This window comes from Lemur catta, chromosome 2, assembly GCF_020740605.2.
Source record: "Lemur catta isolate mLemCat1 chromosome 2, mLemCat1.pri, whole genome shotgun sequence".
In the NCBI taxonomy this organism is placed as follows: Eukaryota; Metazoa; Chordata; class Mammalia; order Primates; family Lemuridae; genus Lemur; species Lemur catta.
This window is the reverse complement of record NC_059129.1, coordinates 100,875,140-100,893,397: the sequence shown is the minus strand read 5'-3', so window position 1 is coordinate 100,893,397 and position 18,258 is coordinate 100,875,140. Positions and strand designations below refer to the sequence as shown.

The 18,258-nt window shown below is 35.9% G+C and overlaps 1 protein-coding gene across 1 annotated transcript in view; it reads left to right on the top strand.

Moving 5' to 3' along the window:
• The window catches only part of SEC63 (SEC63 homolog, protein translocation regulator), a 61,478-nt gene that overhangs the window by 18,316 nt on the left and 24,904 nt on the right, over positions 1–18,258 (top strand). Inside the window, exons 3-11 of the mRNA XM_045544125.1 lie at positions 2,529–2,643; positions 4,867–4,979; positions 10,103–10,164; positions 10,735–10,793; positions 12,093–12,143; positions 13,512–13,620; positions 15,784–15,878; positions 15,976–16,108; positions 17,450–17,542. Of these exons, the coding sequence (XP_045400081.1) occupies positions 2,529–2,643; positions 4,867–4,979; positions 10,103–10,164; positions 10,735–10,793; positions 12,093–12,143; positions 13,512–13,620; positions 15,784–15,878; positions 15,976–16,108; positions 17,450–17,542 (830 nt within the window). The remainder of the gene's footprint in view (positions 1–2,528; positions 2,644–4,866; positions 4,980–10,102; positions 10,165–10,734; positions 10,794–12,092; positions 12,144–13,511; positions 13,621–15,783; positions 15,879–15,975; positions 16,109–17,449; positions 17,543–18,258) is intronic.

Sequence of the window (18,258 nt, the reverse complement as noted above, 5' to 3'; positions counted from 1 at the left end):
GGAACCTATGTTCTCAACTACCTCTCACTAGACAGCCAGGCAAAAGGCAGAGAGTGTTCCGCGTAGGGATATCTCTCCTCTTTGGGCATAGATGGGCACATAGATGCTATGGAAAGCAGCTTGAAATTATATGCCCTTAATAAGGGTTAGAATTATTTTGGCCTAGTGGAAAGAAATTTGTATGAATGTCAGCTGTGTTTAAGCTACTATGGAGTTAGTCAAAACTGAATAAGATCTGTCCACATGCTCAAGGAACTTGTAGTGAGTCAGAGGAGGAAAGTCATGATTTGTGCTTCTTAGTGGCTGTAACCATCCTCTCCTGTTGATTGTCAAGGGTTAAGGATTGCTTTGTGGAGGATGGATTAAGTTGAGTCTTGAAGTATGAATAGAGTTTGTAATGGGAGAGATGAAGAACAGGAATTCTAGGTAGAAGGATCTAAGAGAGCAAAAGCATGATAGTAGGAAAAGCTTAGGAAACATTGGGAGATGAGGATTTGTTTTGTTTGAAAAATCAGAGTGCTAAAGGTAAGCAAACAGCTTACCTTTAGCACTTGGAAAGTTTTCTTCTCTTTTTAAAAACAGGTCACTTGGGCCGGGCACGGTGGCTCACGCCCGTAATACTAGCACTCTGGGAGGCTGAGGCAGGAGGATCGTTTGAGCTCAGGAGTTCGAGACGAACCTGAGCAAGAGCGAGACCCCATCTCTACTAAAAATAGAAAGAAATTATATGGACAACTAAAAATATATATAGAAAAAATTAGCTGGGCATGGTGGCACTTGCCTGTAGTCCCAGTTACTTGGGAGGCTGAGGCAGGAGGATCGCTTGAGCCCAGGAGTTTGAGGTTGCTGTGAGCTAGGCTGATGCCACGGCACTCTAGCCCAGGCAACAGAGTGAAACTCTGTCTAAAAAAAATTTTTATTTATAAAAACAAAACAGGCCGGGCGTGGTGGCTCACGCCTGTAATCCTAGCACTCTGGGAGGCTGAGGCGGGCGGATCATTTGAGCTCAGGAGTTTGAGACCAGCCTGAGCAAGAGCAAGACCCCGTCTCTACTAAAAATAGAAAGAAATTATCTGGCCAACTAAAATATATATATATAGAAAAAATTAGTCGGGTATGGTGGCACATGCCTGTAGTCCCAGCTACTCGGGAGGCCGAGGCAGTAGGATCGCTTAAGCCCAGGGGTTTGAGGGTGCTGTGAGCTAGGCTGACGCCATGGCACTCACTCTAGCCCGGGCAACAAAGCGAGACTCTGTCTCAAACCAAAACAAAACAAAACAGGTCACTCTAATTTGATTTGGCCTATGATTCATTTTATGTCTTTTTCTAACAGTTCCTGCTCAGTGTAAAAAATGGTTATATAAAGGGTATAAAAAAAAGTCATTCAACTTATCACCTAAAGCTAGCCATTATTAAGATGATTACATACTTTTTTATTTACAAAATTGGATTATGTTATATACATACAGCTTTGAAAGCTGTTCTTCTTTTATAAACTTAGCAATGCAAGGTAGACAGTTATCCACAGCAAATATTATTAGTGGCTGGAGAGTATTTCACTGTATGGATGTACTATTAGTTTATTTGTCCAGTAATCTGTTGATGGATATTTAAGATGCTTATTTTTTGGTTTTATTAGGCTATTATTTACATCTCTGTTACCACTCTTTTATACTTTATATACTTAATTATAACTTATTTCCTTCTAAATTATTTGAAATAGAATGTATTGAAGAAAAAAGAGTATGTACTTCTTTAGGACTTTTAATACCTTATGGCCAGATATTCCTTTAGAGTGTGTAGTGTATGAGAGTTCCTTTTTTCTTTAGCCTCTCCAAAACTGGTAATATCCCACTTTTATTTTTACTAAACAAAACATATTGGAAGGAGAAGAAATTAGTTTGTTTTCATATTATATGTTCTTTTATATCTTTTTTTTAACCTATTATGCTCATCTTCTTATGTCTGTATTGGCCATAAAATGTTGCATTGTGTGCTGTATCATAGTTTATTTAATTAGTCCCCTATAAATGTTTTATTTAATTAGTTCCTTATAACTAGACATTTAGATTGTTTACAGAGTTTCATTATTATCAACAAGGCTATTTATTTATCTTTGCATAATTGACCAATTTTTCTTAGTTTATCTTATTAAAAGTGTAATTGCTAGGTCAAAGCAATTCTCTTTTACATTAACCGTTTACTGAATACTTTATATATTTTGATCTAATTTAATGGATTGAATAAGTTAATAAGTTGAATTCACTTCTCTATTTAAAATTCTGCAAATAGAAACTGAGAAGATCTATTATATGCAAGATGCAAGGCATTGTACTAGATTCTAGGGAATTAAGAGGTGAAAAAGACACCGTCCTTGCTGTAACAGTAGAATTTGAGTCAGTAGCATAGTGATAAGTACCTACCCTAGATTATTTTATTCATTGATCTTGCCATAATGTCTTTAAACTCTTAAAGGAAAGCCATACAGATGTATTTATTTATAATTCACTTATCTTTTTCTTAAACAGGAAAATAGTTCTGCTTTCAGGATGGGCATTGTTCTTATTCCTTGCATACAAGGTTTCCAAAACAGACCGAGAATATCAAGAATACAATCCTTATGAAGTATTAAATTTGGATCCTGTAAGTAGTATTTTTATTTAATGCACGTTAGTCTAATGATTCCATGAAAATATTATAGGTCCACATCCTAAAAAATATTGTGACATGCCAAAAGAAATCGGACTTGGGTCAGTTAAATTTTTTATTAAAATAAAGATACCTAATCCATTATTATTCTAATGTATATGTTTTTAAGCTATAGCTGTTGATTGCCATATTACTGAGAATTGGGCTGGGTGCAGTGGTTCATGCCAAGAGACTGAGGTGGGAGGATCTCTTGAGCCCAGGAGTTCAAGACCAGCCTGGGCAATATAGCAAGAGCTTGTCTCCTTAAAAATGAAAAAAATTCGCTGGGTATGGTGGTGGTTGCCTATAGTCCCAGCTATTTGGGAGGCTGAGGCAGGAGGATCATTGGAACTCGGGAGTTTGAGGCTGTAGCAAGCTATGATTGCACCATTGCACTCCAGCTTGGGTGACAGAGACTGCTTTCAAGGAAAAAAAAAAGGCAGTGTGTTGTATCTGGGTTGAGGGTTTATAAAGAACTAGTGTCATTGTCACAGTAATTCATGTTAACTTCTGAGTGTATCCCTTAGGTGATCTCCTGATTGAACTTGATTAATGGGTCCCAATAGAAAATTAGTATATCAGTAGAATGTTAGAAGTGAAATTAATGAAATTAATGGTAGAAATCTTCTAGGCTTTTTTTTTTTTTCTTTTTTTGAGAGAGAGTCTCGCTCTGTTGCCCGGGCTAGAGTGAGTGCCGTGGCGTCAGCCTAGTTCACAGCATCCTCAAACTCCTGGGCTTAAGCGATCCTACTGCCTCAGCCTCTCGAGTAGCTAGGACTACAGGCATGTGCCACCATGCCCGGCTAATTTTTGTTACTATATATATTTTTAGTTGGCCAGATAATTTGTTTCTATTTTTAGTAGAGACGGCGTCTCGCTCTTGCTCAGGCTGGTCTCGAACTCCTGACCTCGAGCGATCCACCCGCTTCGGCCTCTCAGAGTGCTAGGATTACATGTGTGAGCCACCGCGCCCAGCTGGCTTTTTTTTTTTTTTTAATAAGAGAAAATGAGGTCTAGAAAATTTGTGTGGGGTGCCAAGTTTGTCAGTAGCCAAGCTGAATCCAGTGCTTTTTCTATTCCCCACGCTCCCAACCACTTTCTTTTACTTTGAGTTTCTGCTTAGTAGATGGCTTGATCCAGACATTCATATAATACAAAGTAAGGAGAGTGTTTATCAGGTAGTTTTCTGCTTTATAGAAGAAAAGTCTGCGTATCATGTGATTTTTCTTATTGCGATGGTCATGGTCGTTGAGAGATTTTCTAAGATTAAAAAGGCAATAAAAAGCAGTATGAAAAAAATTAATAGAAATGGAAAGAGTCTCTTTGAACCTATTCTGGTTCAAGGAGCTGCCTGATTAAAAAAGAAAATAGAAATTGAGACCAATCAAGAAACAATTAAGATTAACTTACTAAATGTTTACTTAATATTAGAATAGATAAGCAGCTGAAACCTTAAGTATTCCTCAGATTATTCCTTAGACAGTTAACCTTTGATATGAAAGTTTTTTGAGCCAGACTTAATTTATTGTGATTGTTTTTTGATATTTAAATGTCTGTATTCTTTTATTAGGTCATTAAATATGAAATGTCCGATTTAATTTTTTGTTTAAATTTTTTTTTATTTTTGAGACAGAGTCTGGCTCTGTTGCCCAGGCTAGAGTGCCATGGCATCAGTCTAGCTCACAGCAACCTCAAACTCCTGGGCTCAAGCAATCCTCCTGCCTCAGCCTCCCAAGTAACTGGGACCACAGGCATGTGCCACCATGCCCGGCTAATTTTTTCTATATATTTTTTAGTTGTCCAGCTAATTTCTTTCTATTTTTAGTAGAGATGGGGTCTCACTCTTACTCAAGCTGGTTTCGAACTCGTGAGCTCAAACAATCCTCCTGCCTTGGCCTCCCAGAGTGCTAGTATTACAGATGTGACCCACCACGCCTGGCCAGTATATTCTTATTAAAATACATGGAATGAAGTTTATGGGACAAAATGCAGGATGAAACCTTCATTTTCTCTTTCTCGGAATAGTGGGTAGCTCATGTTTTAAGCTCAAAGTAGAATGTATTATTTCTTTGCAGAATTGTACTTATTTTCTCCACTCCTGCTGCTCCACTTGACCAGCCTTAAAAAAAAAGAGAGAGATTTGTACTTATTTTTACTAACTCAGGCTTTTCCTTTTAGGGGGCAACAGTAGCAGAAATTAAGAAACAATATCGTTTGCTGTCACTTAAATATCATCCAGATAAAGGAGGTGATGAAGTCATGTTCATGAGGATAGCAAAAGCTTATGCAGCGTAAGTATCATAGGACCCATTACAAATTTTTAAGAGTGGTAAAGATGGTTTTCTTTTTTTTTTTTTTTTGAGACGGAGGCTCACTTTGTTGCCCAGGCTAGAGTGAGTGCCGTGGCGTCAGCCTAGCTCACAGCAACCTCAAACTCCTGGGCTTAAGCGATCCTTCTGCCTCAGCCTCCTGAGTAGCTGGGATTACAGGCATGCACCACCATGCCCGGTTCATTTTTTGTATATGTATTTTTAGTTGGCCAGATAATTTATTTCTACTTTTAGTAGAGACAGGGGTCTCATTCTTGCTCGGGCTGGTCTCGAACTCCTGACCTTGAGCCATCCACCCACCTCGGCCTTCCAGAGTGCTAGGATTACAGGCGTGAGCCACCACGCTTGGCCCACATTTTCTTTTTTCATCTACAAGAAGCAACTTGTCATCTGTTCAAGTTTGATCATGAGATTGCAGTAATTCAGTCCCATCTTCAGGCTCCACTTCTAATTCTAGTTCTCTTGCTATTTCCACCACATCTGCAGGGCCTTCCTGCACTGCAGTTTTGAACCTCTCAAAGTCATCTATAAGAGTTGGAATCAATTTTTTCCAAACTTCTGTTAATGTTGATTTTTTTTTTTTTTTTTAAAAGACACGGTCTCACTTCATCCACCAGGCAGGAGTGCAGTGGCCCAGTCGTAGCTCACTGCAACCTCGACCACGTGGGTTTAAGGGATCTTCCTATCTCAGCCTCCTGAGTAGCTGGGACTACAGGGACATGTCAGCACGCTTGGCTAATTTAAAAAAAATTTTTTTAGTGGAAACTGGGTCTCTCTGTGTTGACTAGGCTGGTCTTGAACTCTCACCTTGGCCTCCCAAAGTTCTAGGGTAACAGGCGTGAGCCACTGCGCCTGGGTTGATGATGATATTTTGAACTCCTCCCATGAATCATGAATATTCTTAGTACTCTGAGTATTCATTAAGAATACTTATGATTCATGCGAGGAGTTCAAAGTATCTCCTAGAACAGTGAATCCTTTCCAGAAGGTTTTGAATTTACTTTGCCCAGATCCACCAGAGGAATCACTGTCTATGGCAGCTATAGCCTTACAAAATGTGTTTCTTAAATAATACAACTTGAAAGTTGAAATTATTTTTTGACACATAGACTGCAGAATGGATGTTGTAGTACAAGGGTGAAAACAACATTAATCTCCTTGTACATCTCCATCACAGCTCTTGGGTGACCAGGTTTATTTTCAATGAGCAGTAATCTTTTGAAAGGAATCTGTTTTTCTGAGCAGTAATTCTCAACAGTGGGCTTAAAATAGTCATTAAACCATGCTGTAAATAGATGGGTTGTCATTCAGGCTTTGTTGTTCCATTTATAGAGCATAGGCAGAGTAGATTTAGCCTAATTTGTAAGGGCCCTAGGATTTTCAGAATGGTAAATAAGTGTTGCCTTCAACTGAAAGTCACCAGCTTCATTCGCTCCTAACAAGAGAGTTAGCCTTACCTTTGAAGCTTTGAAGCCAGGCATTGACTTCTCCTCTCTAGCTATGAAAGTCCTAGATGACTTCTTTTTCCAATATGAGGCTGTTTCATCTACACTGACGATCTGTTGTTTAGTGTTGCCACCTTTATCAGTCATCTTAGCCAAACTGGGATAACTTGCTGCAGCTTCTCTATCAGCACTTGGTGCTTCACCTTGCACTTTTATGTTACGGAGATGGCCTTTTCCTTAAACCTCATGAACCTATCTCTGCTGGCCTCAAACTTTTCTTCTGCAGCTTCCTCACCTTACTCAGCCTTCATAGAATTGAAGCAAGTTAGGGCCTTGCTTTGAGGTTAGGCTTTGACTTCAGCGAATGTTGTGGCTGGTTTGATCTTTTATCCAGAAGGCAGGTTTGCTTTCTTATCATTCATGTGTTCACTGGAATAGCACTTTTAATTTCTTTCAAGAACTCGTCCTTTGCATTCACAACTTGACTAACTGTTTGGTTCAAGAGGACTAGCTTTTGGCCTGTCTTGGCTTTTGACATGCTTTCTCACACAACTTAATAATTTGCTTTTGATTGAAAGTGAGACATGTGGACTCTTCTTTTCACTTGAACACTTAGAAGTTGATTTTGTGTTATGATTCTGTAATAAAGCGCTGCTATTAGGACTTCTAAAGTGTGTACTACATTTTCTGCATAGCAGATAGATGTCCTCCAGATTGCTGCCTTTCAGCTGGTGTCTCCTTTCCCCCCTTTTCAGCAGTGTGTCTCCTTCAAGCATTTACTCTCTGCACAAATATTGGTGTGCCTTAGTTGCTGTCTTCAGGTAATTTAAGAAGAGCAGAAGATTTCCAGAGGAAGTTAGATAGCCAAGATCATTTAATTAGTAGCTTTAATTTTAATGCTTTTGGTGAAATTTTTTTCTCCCTCAGTCTTTAGGTCATTCTAACATTTTCAGGTTTATGATTTTGTTCTCAGGTTGCTGGGAATCTGACTCTTTCTGATGTTTGGTTACTATTCTAAAAAATGTAGAAAAATAATATAAGGCCTTTAGTTTTAACTCAGTTACATGATTAAGCTATAAAATACCTTATTTATTTATTTTTTGTGACAGAGTCTTACTTTGTCATCCTGGGTAGAGTGCAGTGGCGTCATTGTAGCTCACTGCAACCTCAAACTCTTGGGCTCAAGTGATCTTCCTGCCTCAGCCGCCAGACTAGCTGGGACTATAGGCATGCACCACCACACCTGGACAATTTTTCTAATTTTTTTTTTTTTTTTAAGTAGAAACGAGGTCTCAGTCTTTCTCAGGCTGGTCTCAAAACTTCTGAGCTCAAATAATCCTCCCGCCTCAGGCTTCCAGAGTGCTAGGATTACACGTGTGAGCCACTGTTCCTGGCCTATAGAATATTTTATATATTAAATGTCTATAAGACCAATGAAAAAAGTGAAATGATTTTGGGACCCAGAACTTTGAGATTTTGTAACTTACACAAGTATAACTAAATTAGACAAAGGTGTGTATTTTACTAAATGTTAAGTTCTAAGTGATTGAATTGAAGCTTCTGTCTTATGAGCATCTCTAGCAGCCTCAGTATAACTAAAGCAACCTTTGGAATGCAGTTATATAGGCTTTGTTCTATAATGCTTTTTAGAATTTGCTTTGGTTATTTAGGAATTTTCTCTACCCTTAATTGCCTACTATAGTACACCAGCTGGGCCATTACTCTTTTTTCATCAGATTGTAACGTAGAGAAAAGAAAGTCTGGTTATTTTTGAGGAATTAGACCATTGAATTCTCTGTTTCGTTCATGTGTCTTTGTAGTGTACATTTTTTCCAGGGCAAAGGGGACGTAGATTTTGTTAGATTTTTAATAGGATCATAATCCTCCTCTTCTCCCTCACTTCCCCAAAGTTAAGGGATATAATGGTGTTTAGGAAACTACACTCAGTGAATTTTTAAAAATTCTGTTTGTATCATTGATCTTGTTTAAGCTTATTGTATATGAATTATACTGAAATTACATAGCTTTTAAGTACTTCAACTTTTAGGAATGGTATTACAGTGAAATACTAATAAGTAGCAAAAAATCAATTGCTTTCTTAACTGACTCTAAAAAAATTACTGACTTTAATTTGATTGTGTATCCAACATGGTGCCTGTCACACAGCAATTGTACAAGTCGATTTAATGAGTGAGTTAATACAATTGTAACCAGGTATGTGCAGATAGGTTGCAAAACCAGTGTTTTTATGATTTGAGCTGTGCCTTATTTTGCAAATTCTGGGAGCATGTATAGAGAACAGAGCAGTTTGTTGGTGCTGCAATAATCACAAAGACAGGGACAGAGATAATTATTTTGGGGAAAAAAGATCTGTTTAGAAGACAGAATATTGAGAGAAACAATAGCTAAAGCTCTGTGTTGGGTGAGCAATTGTACAGGTAAACCAGAGCAAAATTTTTTTGAGAAACATCTCTCCTTTAGTAGAAAAGAAATCTTAGCACCTTTGCTTATTAACTTGCAAACCTCTCTAGTAATGCTTTTCATTGGCTCCTGTATTTTTATGTGGCCTTAGGTTAAATAGTGTGAGTGGAGTTACAGTTAAATAAGGACTAAAGATATCAAAGCTCTTGTTTTCATAAGTGACTAAATTGATAAGTTTAAGAATATTTTCCAGTCATTGAAAAATCAATGAAGGTCCTTTTTGCTATTTTATAAAGGTATTTCTATGTTGCCTGTCTCCACTTGGAGTTTTGTTGAATAGAAACTACATTACCTCTTGTTTTGGGAAATAGAAATATGGCTAAAATTAGATTGGAATGTAAACAGAATCTTTTGCCAGTTGATCTCCAAGAATGCCTTCTTATATTATTGATCATTTTCTTTGTGAGTCAGCCTTGTCTTCCTTAATTGCATTGTAAAGTTTTTGAAGGAATTGAGAATTTCTTTTAATGCTTTTTAGCATTTTCACTGGACCTGGAATAAACCATTCCAACTCTGTGCCTTGGGCCATTGTCCAAGGCAGGGGTTACATTTATATTTAGGTGTTTTAAAAAATCACTCTGGCACTTTTATGTTGCCTGGGTTAGGAAGCTGGAAATTATGATCTCAGTACAATGCAAATGACTTTTTCCACAGCAATGGAGTTTCAGAGTTTTACAGGTGGTGTTCATTTGTTTCTTTGAGAAAGTGATGCCAGTGTTTTATAGGGAGCTACTATTATGTATTAAATTTATATTTTTAAAAAGCATGTATTTATCATTAATGTATAAACATGCTCTTTGAAGAAATTTTGGAAAATATGAGAGTATAAGGAAAAGAATAAAAATCACCTATAATCTTCCCTGCTTTCTCAGAAAATACAGTGGCCTTTAAAGTTTCATCTGAATGAATTGGCTAAACGTGAGAATCCTGGGCCAACCAGGAATTTGTATTAAGTCATAATAGTTAGTACTTTCTATTAATGCAGCATTCCTTGCTCCTCCCTTGCACTCTTTTTCCGATTTCAGAGAGACTTTTCTTGATTTTCTGAGTCAGTATCTTTTAAGAAATGAGTTGGTTGGTTAATGGAGTTTGTCTATATGAGTACTTGCTCTTCAGATGTGGCTTTCTAATTTTGCAACTTTGTTCTTTTGATTCTAGTTTAACTGATGAAGAGTCTCGGAAAAATTGGGAAGAATTTGGAAATCCAGATGGGCCTCAAGGTGTGATAAGTGATGATTTAAAAATATTGCTGATATGGTATATAGTATGCCAAAGTTAATTAGTCTAAAAGGAATGGTTTGATTTTCTTAGCTTATGAATAGGAAACTGACAATCGCAAGGAGTTTAATTGAGCCCCCATTAATTACATTTTATTTTATTTTTCTTTCTAAAGACTAGTTAGGAATATAGAAATTAGATTGATTCAGGGAAAACAGTAATCACTATCATTAATCATTTCCAGTTAGCGGTTGATAAAAATTTGGTGAAAAAAAATCTGCTTTTCTTTACTGACTTCACACATTTTCCTGTACGTTCATGTTTTCATAAATTCAGGACATACAAAAGAATTTAGGTTTTTTGGAAGAAGGAATTCATGTACTTAACACAGGCCTCTTTTCCTCCTTCTGGAGAAATTTGAAGTTTTGGATATAAACCACAATTCTTAACTTTTGTGTAATGGGGGCCCACTAATGTTATTTTAAAATGTTTTGGGAGTTGGCATTTTGGGATATAAATAAATAAAACTGGAAGTAGAGACTCTTCAGAAACTCTGATATTCTTTGTTTCAGCCACAAGCTTTGGAATTGCCCTGCCCGCTTGGATAGTTGACCAGAAAAACTCAATTTTGGTAAGTGCATTGAAGTGTAAGACACATAATGTATTTGACGTAATTTTTGTTTTGTACTATGTGTCTTGATAATATAAAGAGAACCGTTACAAAGAAAATGCTGCCATGCATTAATTTAACTATGTATTGTGAAAACTTTTTACATAACAGAGAAAAGAATTGGTGCCCGTTATCAGGCTGTTGCGTTGGGGCAATGTGTTCTAAATGTAGTTGTAAAACCTTGAAGTTGTGATGATTTCTTTTCTTTAGTAAGTAGTTTCAGATCCAATCCTACCTTTGGTTTGGGAAACTGTTGTTTTTTGTGGTGTCTGCATTTATCCTAAGGTGTACTCAAAATTTAAATTATCCTTCCTTTCACCATTACCCAGGCTAAACTAATTTTAATGTATGATAAATTAAATTGTAAATAGTCCATATGGTACTTCAGGAGGCAGTAGGATATCAACTTGAATCAGTAATAGGTGTTGCAACCCTAAAACATCAGGAATCATCTTACTTTACAATAATGGATAATTCCCTACTTCATCTTTTGACTTTCTTGAAAATAATTGTCTGGGAGCTATCTTTGAAGTAATAAAAACAAAATCCACACAGTCTGACTGTAATTTGTTTTGAAAGTGGCTATTGAATGTTACTTTATAGCAGATTGAAATTGATTATTTTCAGGGGTATATAGTTGCTGCATATAAATGTATTTGTGATGCTTAAGGTTACTCCATGGGAATAATGGAGAAGAGATATTCATAGTTACTACCAGATTTAGGATCAAGCAGTAGGAAAAAAATCAGTAGATAAAAATTATTAGCAAACAGAATATTATGCACTGGCTCCTTGATATTTGGGCAAAGGAACCAGTTTAGCCAAGGGTTTCTTAATTTCCAAGGCACTAAATAAATACTTGCAGGTTGTGGATAAATAAGTACCTGACTTGAAGGGAAAGGTATTGCTGGTGTTATCTATATTGTGTTAGTAAATAACAAATTAAAAGGTAATTTATTATAGTGGATATGAGCATAGGCTCTGGAGCTGAACTGCCTTCGTTTAAATTTTGGCTCCACCACTTACTAGCTGTGTGACCTAGGACAAGCTATGTAATCTATATGTACTTCAGGTTCCCTACCTACCAAAAGACAATAATGGTACCTTTCTCATAGAGTTTGAGCATAAGGATTAAACAAGATAATGCATGAAGAGTGCTTTTAATAGTGGCTCCTCCATTATAAGTGTCAAAGTAAATGTTCAGGGATATTGTTATCATTTAACTGATGAAAACCATAATTTTTTCCCCTTCAATTCTAGGTTTTACTTGTATATGGATTGGCATTTATGGTTATCCTTCCAGTTGTTGTGGTAAGTTCTACCTCTTTTGCTAACATTTTTTGGAAAAGGAATTGACATATTTTGGAGTCTCCCTATAAGATTTTAATTTGTATTAGAATATAATCCATTGATCCTTGAATTTAAGAATTTACACTTTAAAACATCTTCTAAAGGTAATTTGAGCATGTTAATGTATATTTCCTCCCAATCTAAAAGTGACACAAAACTGAATTAATACAGATATGTTTAGAATTTAAGATGAACGTCTTTCTGCACCACCTCCCTCAATTCCATTTCTCTCAGAGATAATCACTGCTAAATTTGGTGTTGCATTTTTCAAATCTTTTTCTATGTATTTATGTACACACATGTTTTTGTTTTTGTTTTTGTTTTTGAGACAAAGTCTCGCTGTGTTGCCCGGGCTAGAGTGAGTGCCGTGGCGTCAGCCTAGGTCACAGCAACCTCAAACTCCTGGGCTTAAGTGATCCTACTGCCTCAGCCTCCCGAGTAGCTGGGACTACAGGCATGCACCACCATGCCCGGCTAATTTTTTCTATATATATTTTTAGCTGTCCATATAATTTCCTTCAATTTTTTTTTTTTTTAGTAGAGATGGGGTCTCACTCTTGCTCAGGCTGGTCTCGAACTCCTGACCTGACCTCGAGCAATCCACCCGCCTCGGCCTCCCAGAGTGCTAGGATAACAGGCGTCAGCCGCCGTGCCCGGCCTGGTTTTTTAACTTTAATGAGATTTTATTGTATGTTCTGTTCTTTGACTTTTCTGGCTTGAAATACTAGGGATACAACAAACGGAGCATCCTCACTTGAAAATACAGCTGTATATAGTACCATAATATGGAGATACCATAGTTTATGATTTTTACTATTTCTTACTTTTGTGACTTTTGTTCTTTCTGATCCTGGAGTTCCTCTGAGTCCCATGATGAGCCTAATAATCAAGCTGTTTTGTCTTCTATGTGGGATTGTCATGCGGATCCAGTTATATGAAATAATGTGAATGGAAGTGTCATGTAAACTGTAAAATACCCATATATTTATTTATCAAATATTTATTGAAGACATGCTATGTGTCAGGAACCAGCTTGTTATTTATAACAATGGGTGGTTTTATTCCTGTTTTGTCTTCAACGAATTTCTACCTGAAATGTAAACATTTTAATCATATATATGCAATGACTTAGGTTGGTGTTTAGACTTTAGACAATAACTAAATAAGTCATTTGAAATATGTAACAAAGAGGCATTTGTTCTAAAGCTCAGGTATTTTATTGGCTTATGAATATTTAGAAAATTTGACCATAAATATATTCTGCATCAAACTTAACATTTATTGTACTTTTCATGCTTTATTTCTTGCTTAATTTTATTTGTGTTTTAGGGTTCTTGGTGGTATCGCTCAATACGTTATAGTGGAGACCAGATTCTAATACGTACAACACAGATTTATACATACTTTGTTTACAAAACCCGAAATATGGATATGAAACGTAAGTAAATTTCAGTGACTGATATTAATCACATTACTTTCTGGGTCACCTATGTTGAGTTGATATATATATTCTTTAACTGTGTACTGGAGAAATCCCATTTTATAGTTTTATAGATAATTCATATAACTGATGTTGGAGAAAAATGCCAACACCTTAATTTGTATTCCCATTATTCCCATTTACTCAATTATATGTATATATCATCAGAAACGGTTATGATTGAGTTTTATGTGTGCAAATTTTGTAGTAATATTGGCTAACATTTATTATTATATGCCAAACACTTCTAAGGACTGTACTTACAGTAACTTATTTCATCTTTGTTATGCCCCCATAAGTAAGTGCTGCTTTTTTAGTAAATCTTATAGATGACAAAACTGAGGCACAGAAAAGTAACATGCCTGAGGATACACAGTAAGTGACAGATCCAGGACTGAACCCAGGCAATCTGGTTCCTGAGACCTAAACCACTACGTTGTACTATATGGATCGTGGTAAAAATAAAGAGTTCTTGAGTGTGTTGAAAGAAAACTGGAATATTTCATTCCCGGAGTCCTATTTAAAAATTGCTCAAGAAAAAGTACAATTTTAAATACTTTCTTTGATCACATAAAGCTAACTTTGTAAAGTTTATCTCTAGAATACATAGTGTTGTCTTTCAGAATGACTGCTCTGCAGAAAGCATAGACATTCCTCCATCTCTCTCCTTTAAAAAAGAGAAAGTGTAAGTTCTAAATTGTGCCTCACTGGAGAATGCATTTTTGTTCCAAAACTGAAATGAACTTTTCTGTGTTTTGGATTTGGCAATTCTGTTAATTCTCTTGTTAATGAGAAAGAAACTCCTCAGGGTCATTATGACTGTGAACAGATCTTATATTTCTGAGGAATGAGTGAATATTATTTCCCTTAATGTGTACATATTACTCTTGCTTATGTAGGATTGAAATGTTAATATAGAAACTGATTCCCTTATGAAGTGTTCCATGTTTATAATGCTTTGATGTATTTTTTGCCTCGGTGATACTGATTTGTTTCATTTCTGAGGGTGATACTTAGTCTTACACAATTAATTCTGTCAGAAGAACGTTTAGTTGGTGGATTTGTTTACATATCCTTGGTTACGTTAGCTGTCTGTCTTAGGAACAGTTGTTTTCATGAAAACATTTGAGGCTAGTAATAGCAATAGCTCACACATGTACTGGGCTTGCTGTGAGTCAGGTGCATGTGAAGAAACTGAGGTGCGGAGAGAGAAGTGAAGAAGCCTGGTATGGTGACTTGTGCCTGTCATCCCAGTACTTTGGGAGGTCAAGGTGGGAGGATTGCTTGAGGCCAGTTCAAGACCAGCCTGGGCAACATTTTGAGACTCACATCTCTACAAGAAACAAAAATAGAAACAAAAAAAGATGTGAAGAAAATTGCCTTAGGTCATTTAGCTAGGGCCCTAAAATACCAGGGTCTATGCACTTAACCTCTATACTGCCCTGTCTTTTGTGAGTACATTTTGTGTATTTTCTGCTGTATAGTGAAATTAATGACTATAGTGCCAATCCTGAAAGAGCTTGTACAGGCTAACAAGAAGTATGGTAATAAATATATGTGGTTGCAAATTTTGTATTCCAATTACGTGTATTTCCACAAAACCCTCCTGGCTTTCATAATAAAATTTTCTGGAAATTACAGTGTGTTTTAGTTTACCCAAGGCTCTGAGAAGTCATGTAGTAAAGAAACCATTAACTCTGTTTAACCCATTATTTCCAGCCATACTTAACCAAAGGGCCTCTTTTTTAATACAACAATTATTAACATCACATGGTATATTAATGCTCTATAGAAAGTTTCTGTGGAACACATTCCTAGGTCTAGAAACAGATGCTATTTTAAGTGATTTTAATGCCTCTGGTTGCTTTGATGCCCTTTATTTGGTGTATACTTCTATTCACTTGTGATAGGTATTAATAATATTATACATATTTTAAAAAGTGAGATGTTTCTTTTATTTATGGGAGAAATTAACACTCATAAGTAGTGGAGTTCAGATGATTTGTAGCATTGTACATTATTGGAAAAGTGTTTCACTTTAAAATTAATGAAATATCTCAGAGAATATTAATAGATGAGCAAATTTATTTATTCACCTTTGTATTTCTTATGTTTTCTTAGGTCTCATTATGGTTTTGGCTGGAGCTTCTGAATTTGATCCTCAGTATAATAAAGATGCCACAAGCAGACCAACAGATAATATTCTAATACCACAGGTTAGGCCAATCTTCCAAATTCCTTGATGAACAGTTAAGTATTAAAGTGAATGCTTTTTTAGTATATATTTTTAAATAATTATTTTATTTACTCTAGCTAATCAGAGAAATTGGCAGCATTAATTTAAAGAAGAATGAGCCTCCACTTACCTGCCCATATAGCCTGAAGGCCAGAGTTCTTTTACTATCTCATCTTGCTAGAATGAAAATTCCTGAGACCCTTGAAGAAGGTATTTGTGATTCTGATATCTACAAGGTTTTAATGGGACCGAAGCAACAGATATAATTAGACCTCATGGTGCAGTGTTTTTGTTGCTGTTCTTTTTTGCTCAATCAAATAATTGCTCAAGGACCTTTTTAAAAGAAATCTATATACCACATAATTACTGCACAAATATAGTTTGAAGGTCTAAGTCAGATGTTTTGGCAAATGTTAAAATTTAGTGTTTCAAGGTGAGAGAATGCTCTATAAGAGAAATGTTCAGTTAGTTGCAGATTATACAAAGTTCCTAATGATTTTTTAAAAATGATTTTGTAAGCTTTTGGGGAGAGAAAAATAGATTTCACATAAACCATCACACCCCCATTCACCAGCCCTCCTCCAAGAGTGGTTACCAATAGGGTCTGTTTTATGTTTATTTAAAGCTCCATAAGTACTTGAGGCCCCCTCTTCTGCTTAAAAACAGTGTCTTGAGATGATAACGTTTCCAGGGATGTCATTAATTTGAGTGTCATCTCTTCACCTACATTATTTCAATTGAAGTTTTAAAAAAAAGTGATCCTTAGGAAATAAATATTCTTCTAAATGAAATCTTACCATCCCCACCTCCTTTAAGCCGATAATGCAATCAATTGCCTTTGAAAATAAGGCCACTTGATACTCAGTAATTGGTGGTAGGATAGGATGCTTATGATGGAATGAAGGAGCACTATTTCGGCATTGTCACTGGAGTTGCTTTGAAATGTTAACTAGTGATTCTCTTGCCAATATTCTGTACAGTTCTGTAGCCATCTCCATTTTTATCAGTTATCAAGAAACAAATTTTTTTAGGTTAAGTATCAAACCCACTGGATGGTCTTCATAGTTAACTATTATATGCAGTATAAATGAAAGAGCCTATCTCTGTCTCTGTTGTCCTCTTCCTCTTACCTTTCTGTATTTAGTTGATATTTATTTTTAATCTTAGTATTTGGATTTATCTGTAAGTATACCTATAGAAACTTAAGTGTGCTAGGAGAACATTCTTAAAGTTTTCAAATATAGCAAAATGAAGATTAAAGTTAAGATTAAGACCATTTTGAAAAAAAGATGGGAGTTGATTTACTAAGCCTGACACCATAATATTAAAAATTTGCCTTTGAAACATCTATTGTGAGCTAGGGTTTTCTCACTGATTGTTGAGATACTGGTGCTGAGAAGAAACTCTTCCATTCAACCTGTAAAATTCTGAGATCATGTGAAATATTTGTAGGACAACTTAAATTTAGTATTAATTGTGGGCTACAGGTGGTAAAGATGCTTTAACTATAAAATTAGAATGATTTGTTTCAGGTTTTTGGTTGTTTTGCAGATCAGCAATTTATGCTGAAAAAATGCCCTGCCCTACTTCAAGAAATGGTTAATGTAATCTGCCAACTAATAATAATGGCCCGGAGCCGTGAAGGTGAGGAGGAGACATAATTAATTATGTTGTACTTTTTCTTGCAAGCATGTGCAGATTACACTTCACAGTTTTAAGATTTATGAGTACTTACTGTAATTTTATCTACCGGTTCAATCAGCTTCCTCAATTTTGTTCGTGGCTTTTCTCATTTCTTTATTTCCTATTGTGTATAAGTCTTTATCACAGCTGTGTTTTTGAGTTTAATTTTTTCATTGTTTATTGTTTGCTTTGCAAAGATTTAAAATGTCCTTTTTCTTCCTCTGAGTATTTTTAGAATTAGGTTATTCTGTTTTTTAACAGTGAGTATGAAATTATTCTTTAACTGACATAACAGTGATTCACCTGACATGGAATGTTTTTTTGTGTGAAAGGAAAAGAATCAGGATTTGTGGTCAGTAATGGAAAGAAAAACTCTTTAAAAAGGATAGTGGTTGTGGTTTGTTATGGATGATGTCAGTTCTTGACATGGTGTCAGTATATTCTTGATACTGATAATATCTGATAATTTACTGTTATTGGACATGATGCAAAGCATTTTTTTTTATTAAATCAATGATAGTTACTGGATAAATGGGCATTTGACCAGGTTTGTATATTTTTAGTGTCTTATCCAATAGCTTTTAAAGGAATGTCACCATGATCTTAAAATTTTGAGGTGTTGAGGATATTAGTGTAAGTTTTGTTTTTGTAGTGAATTATATATACTTCCTGAACAT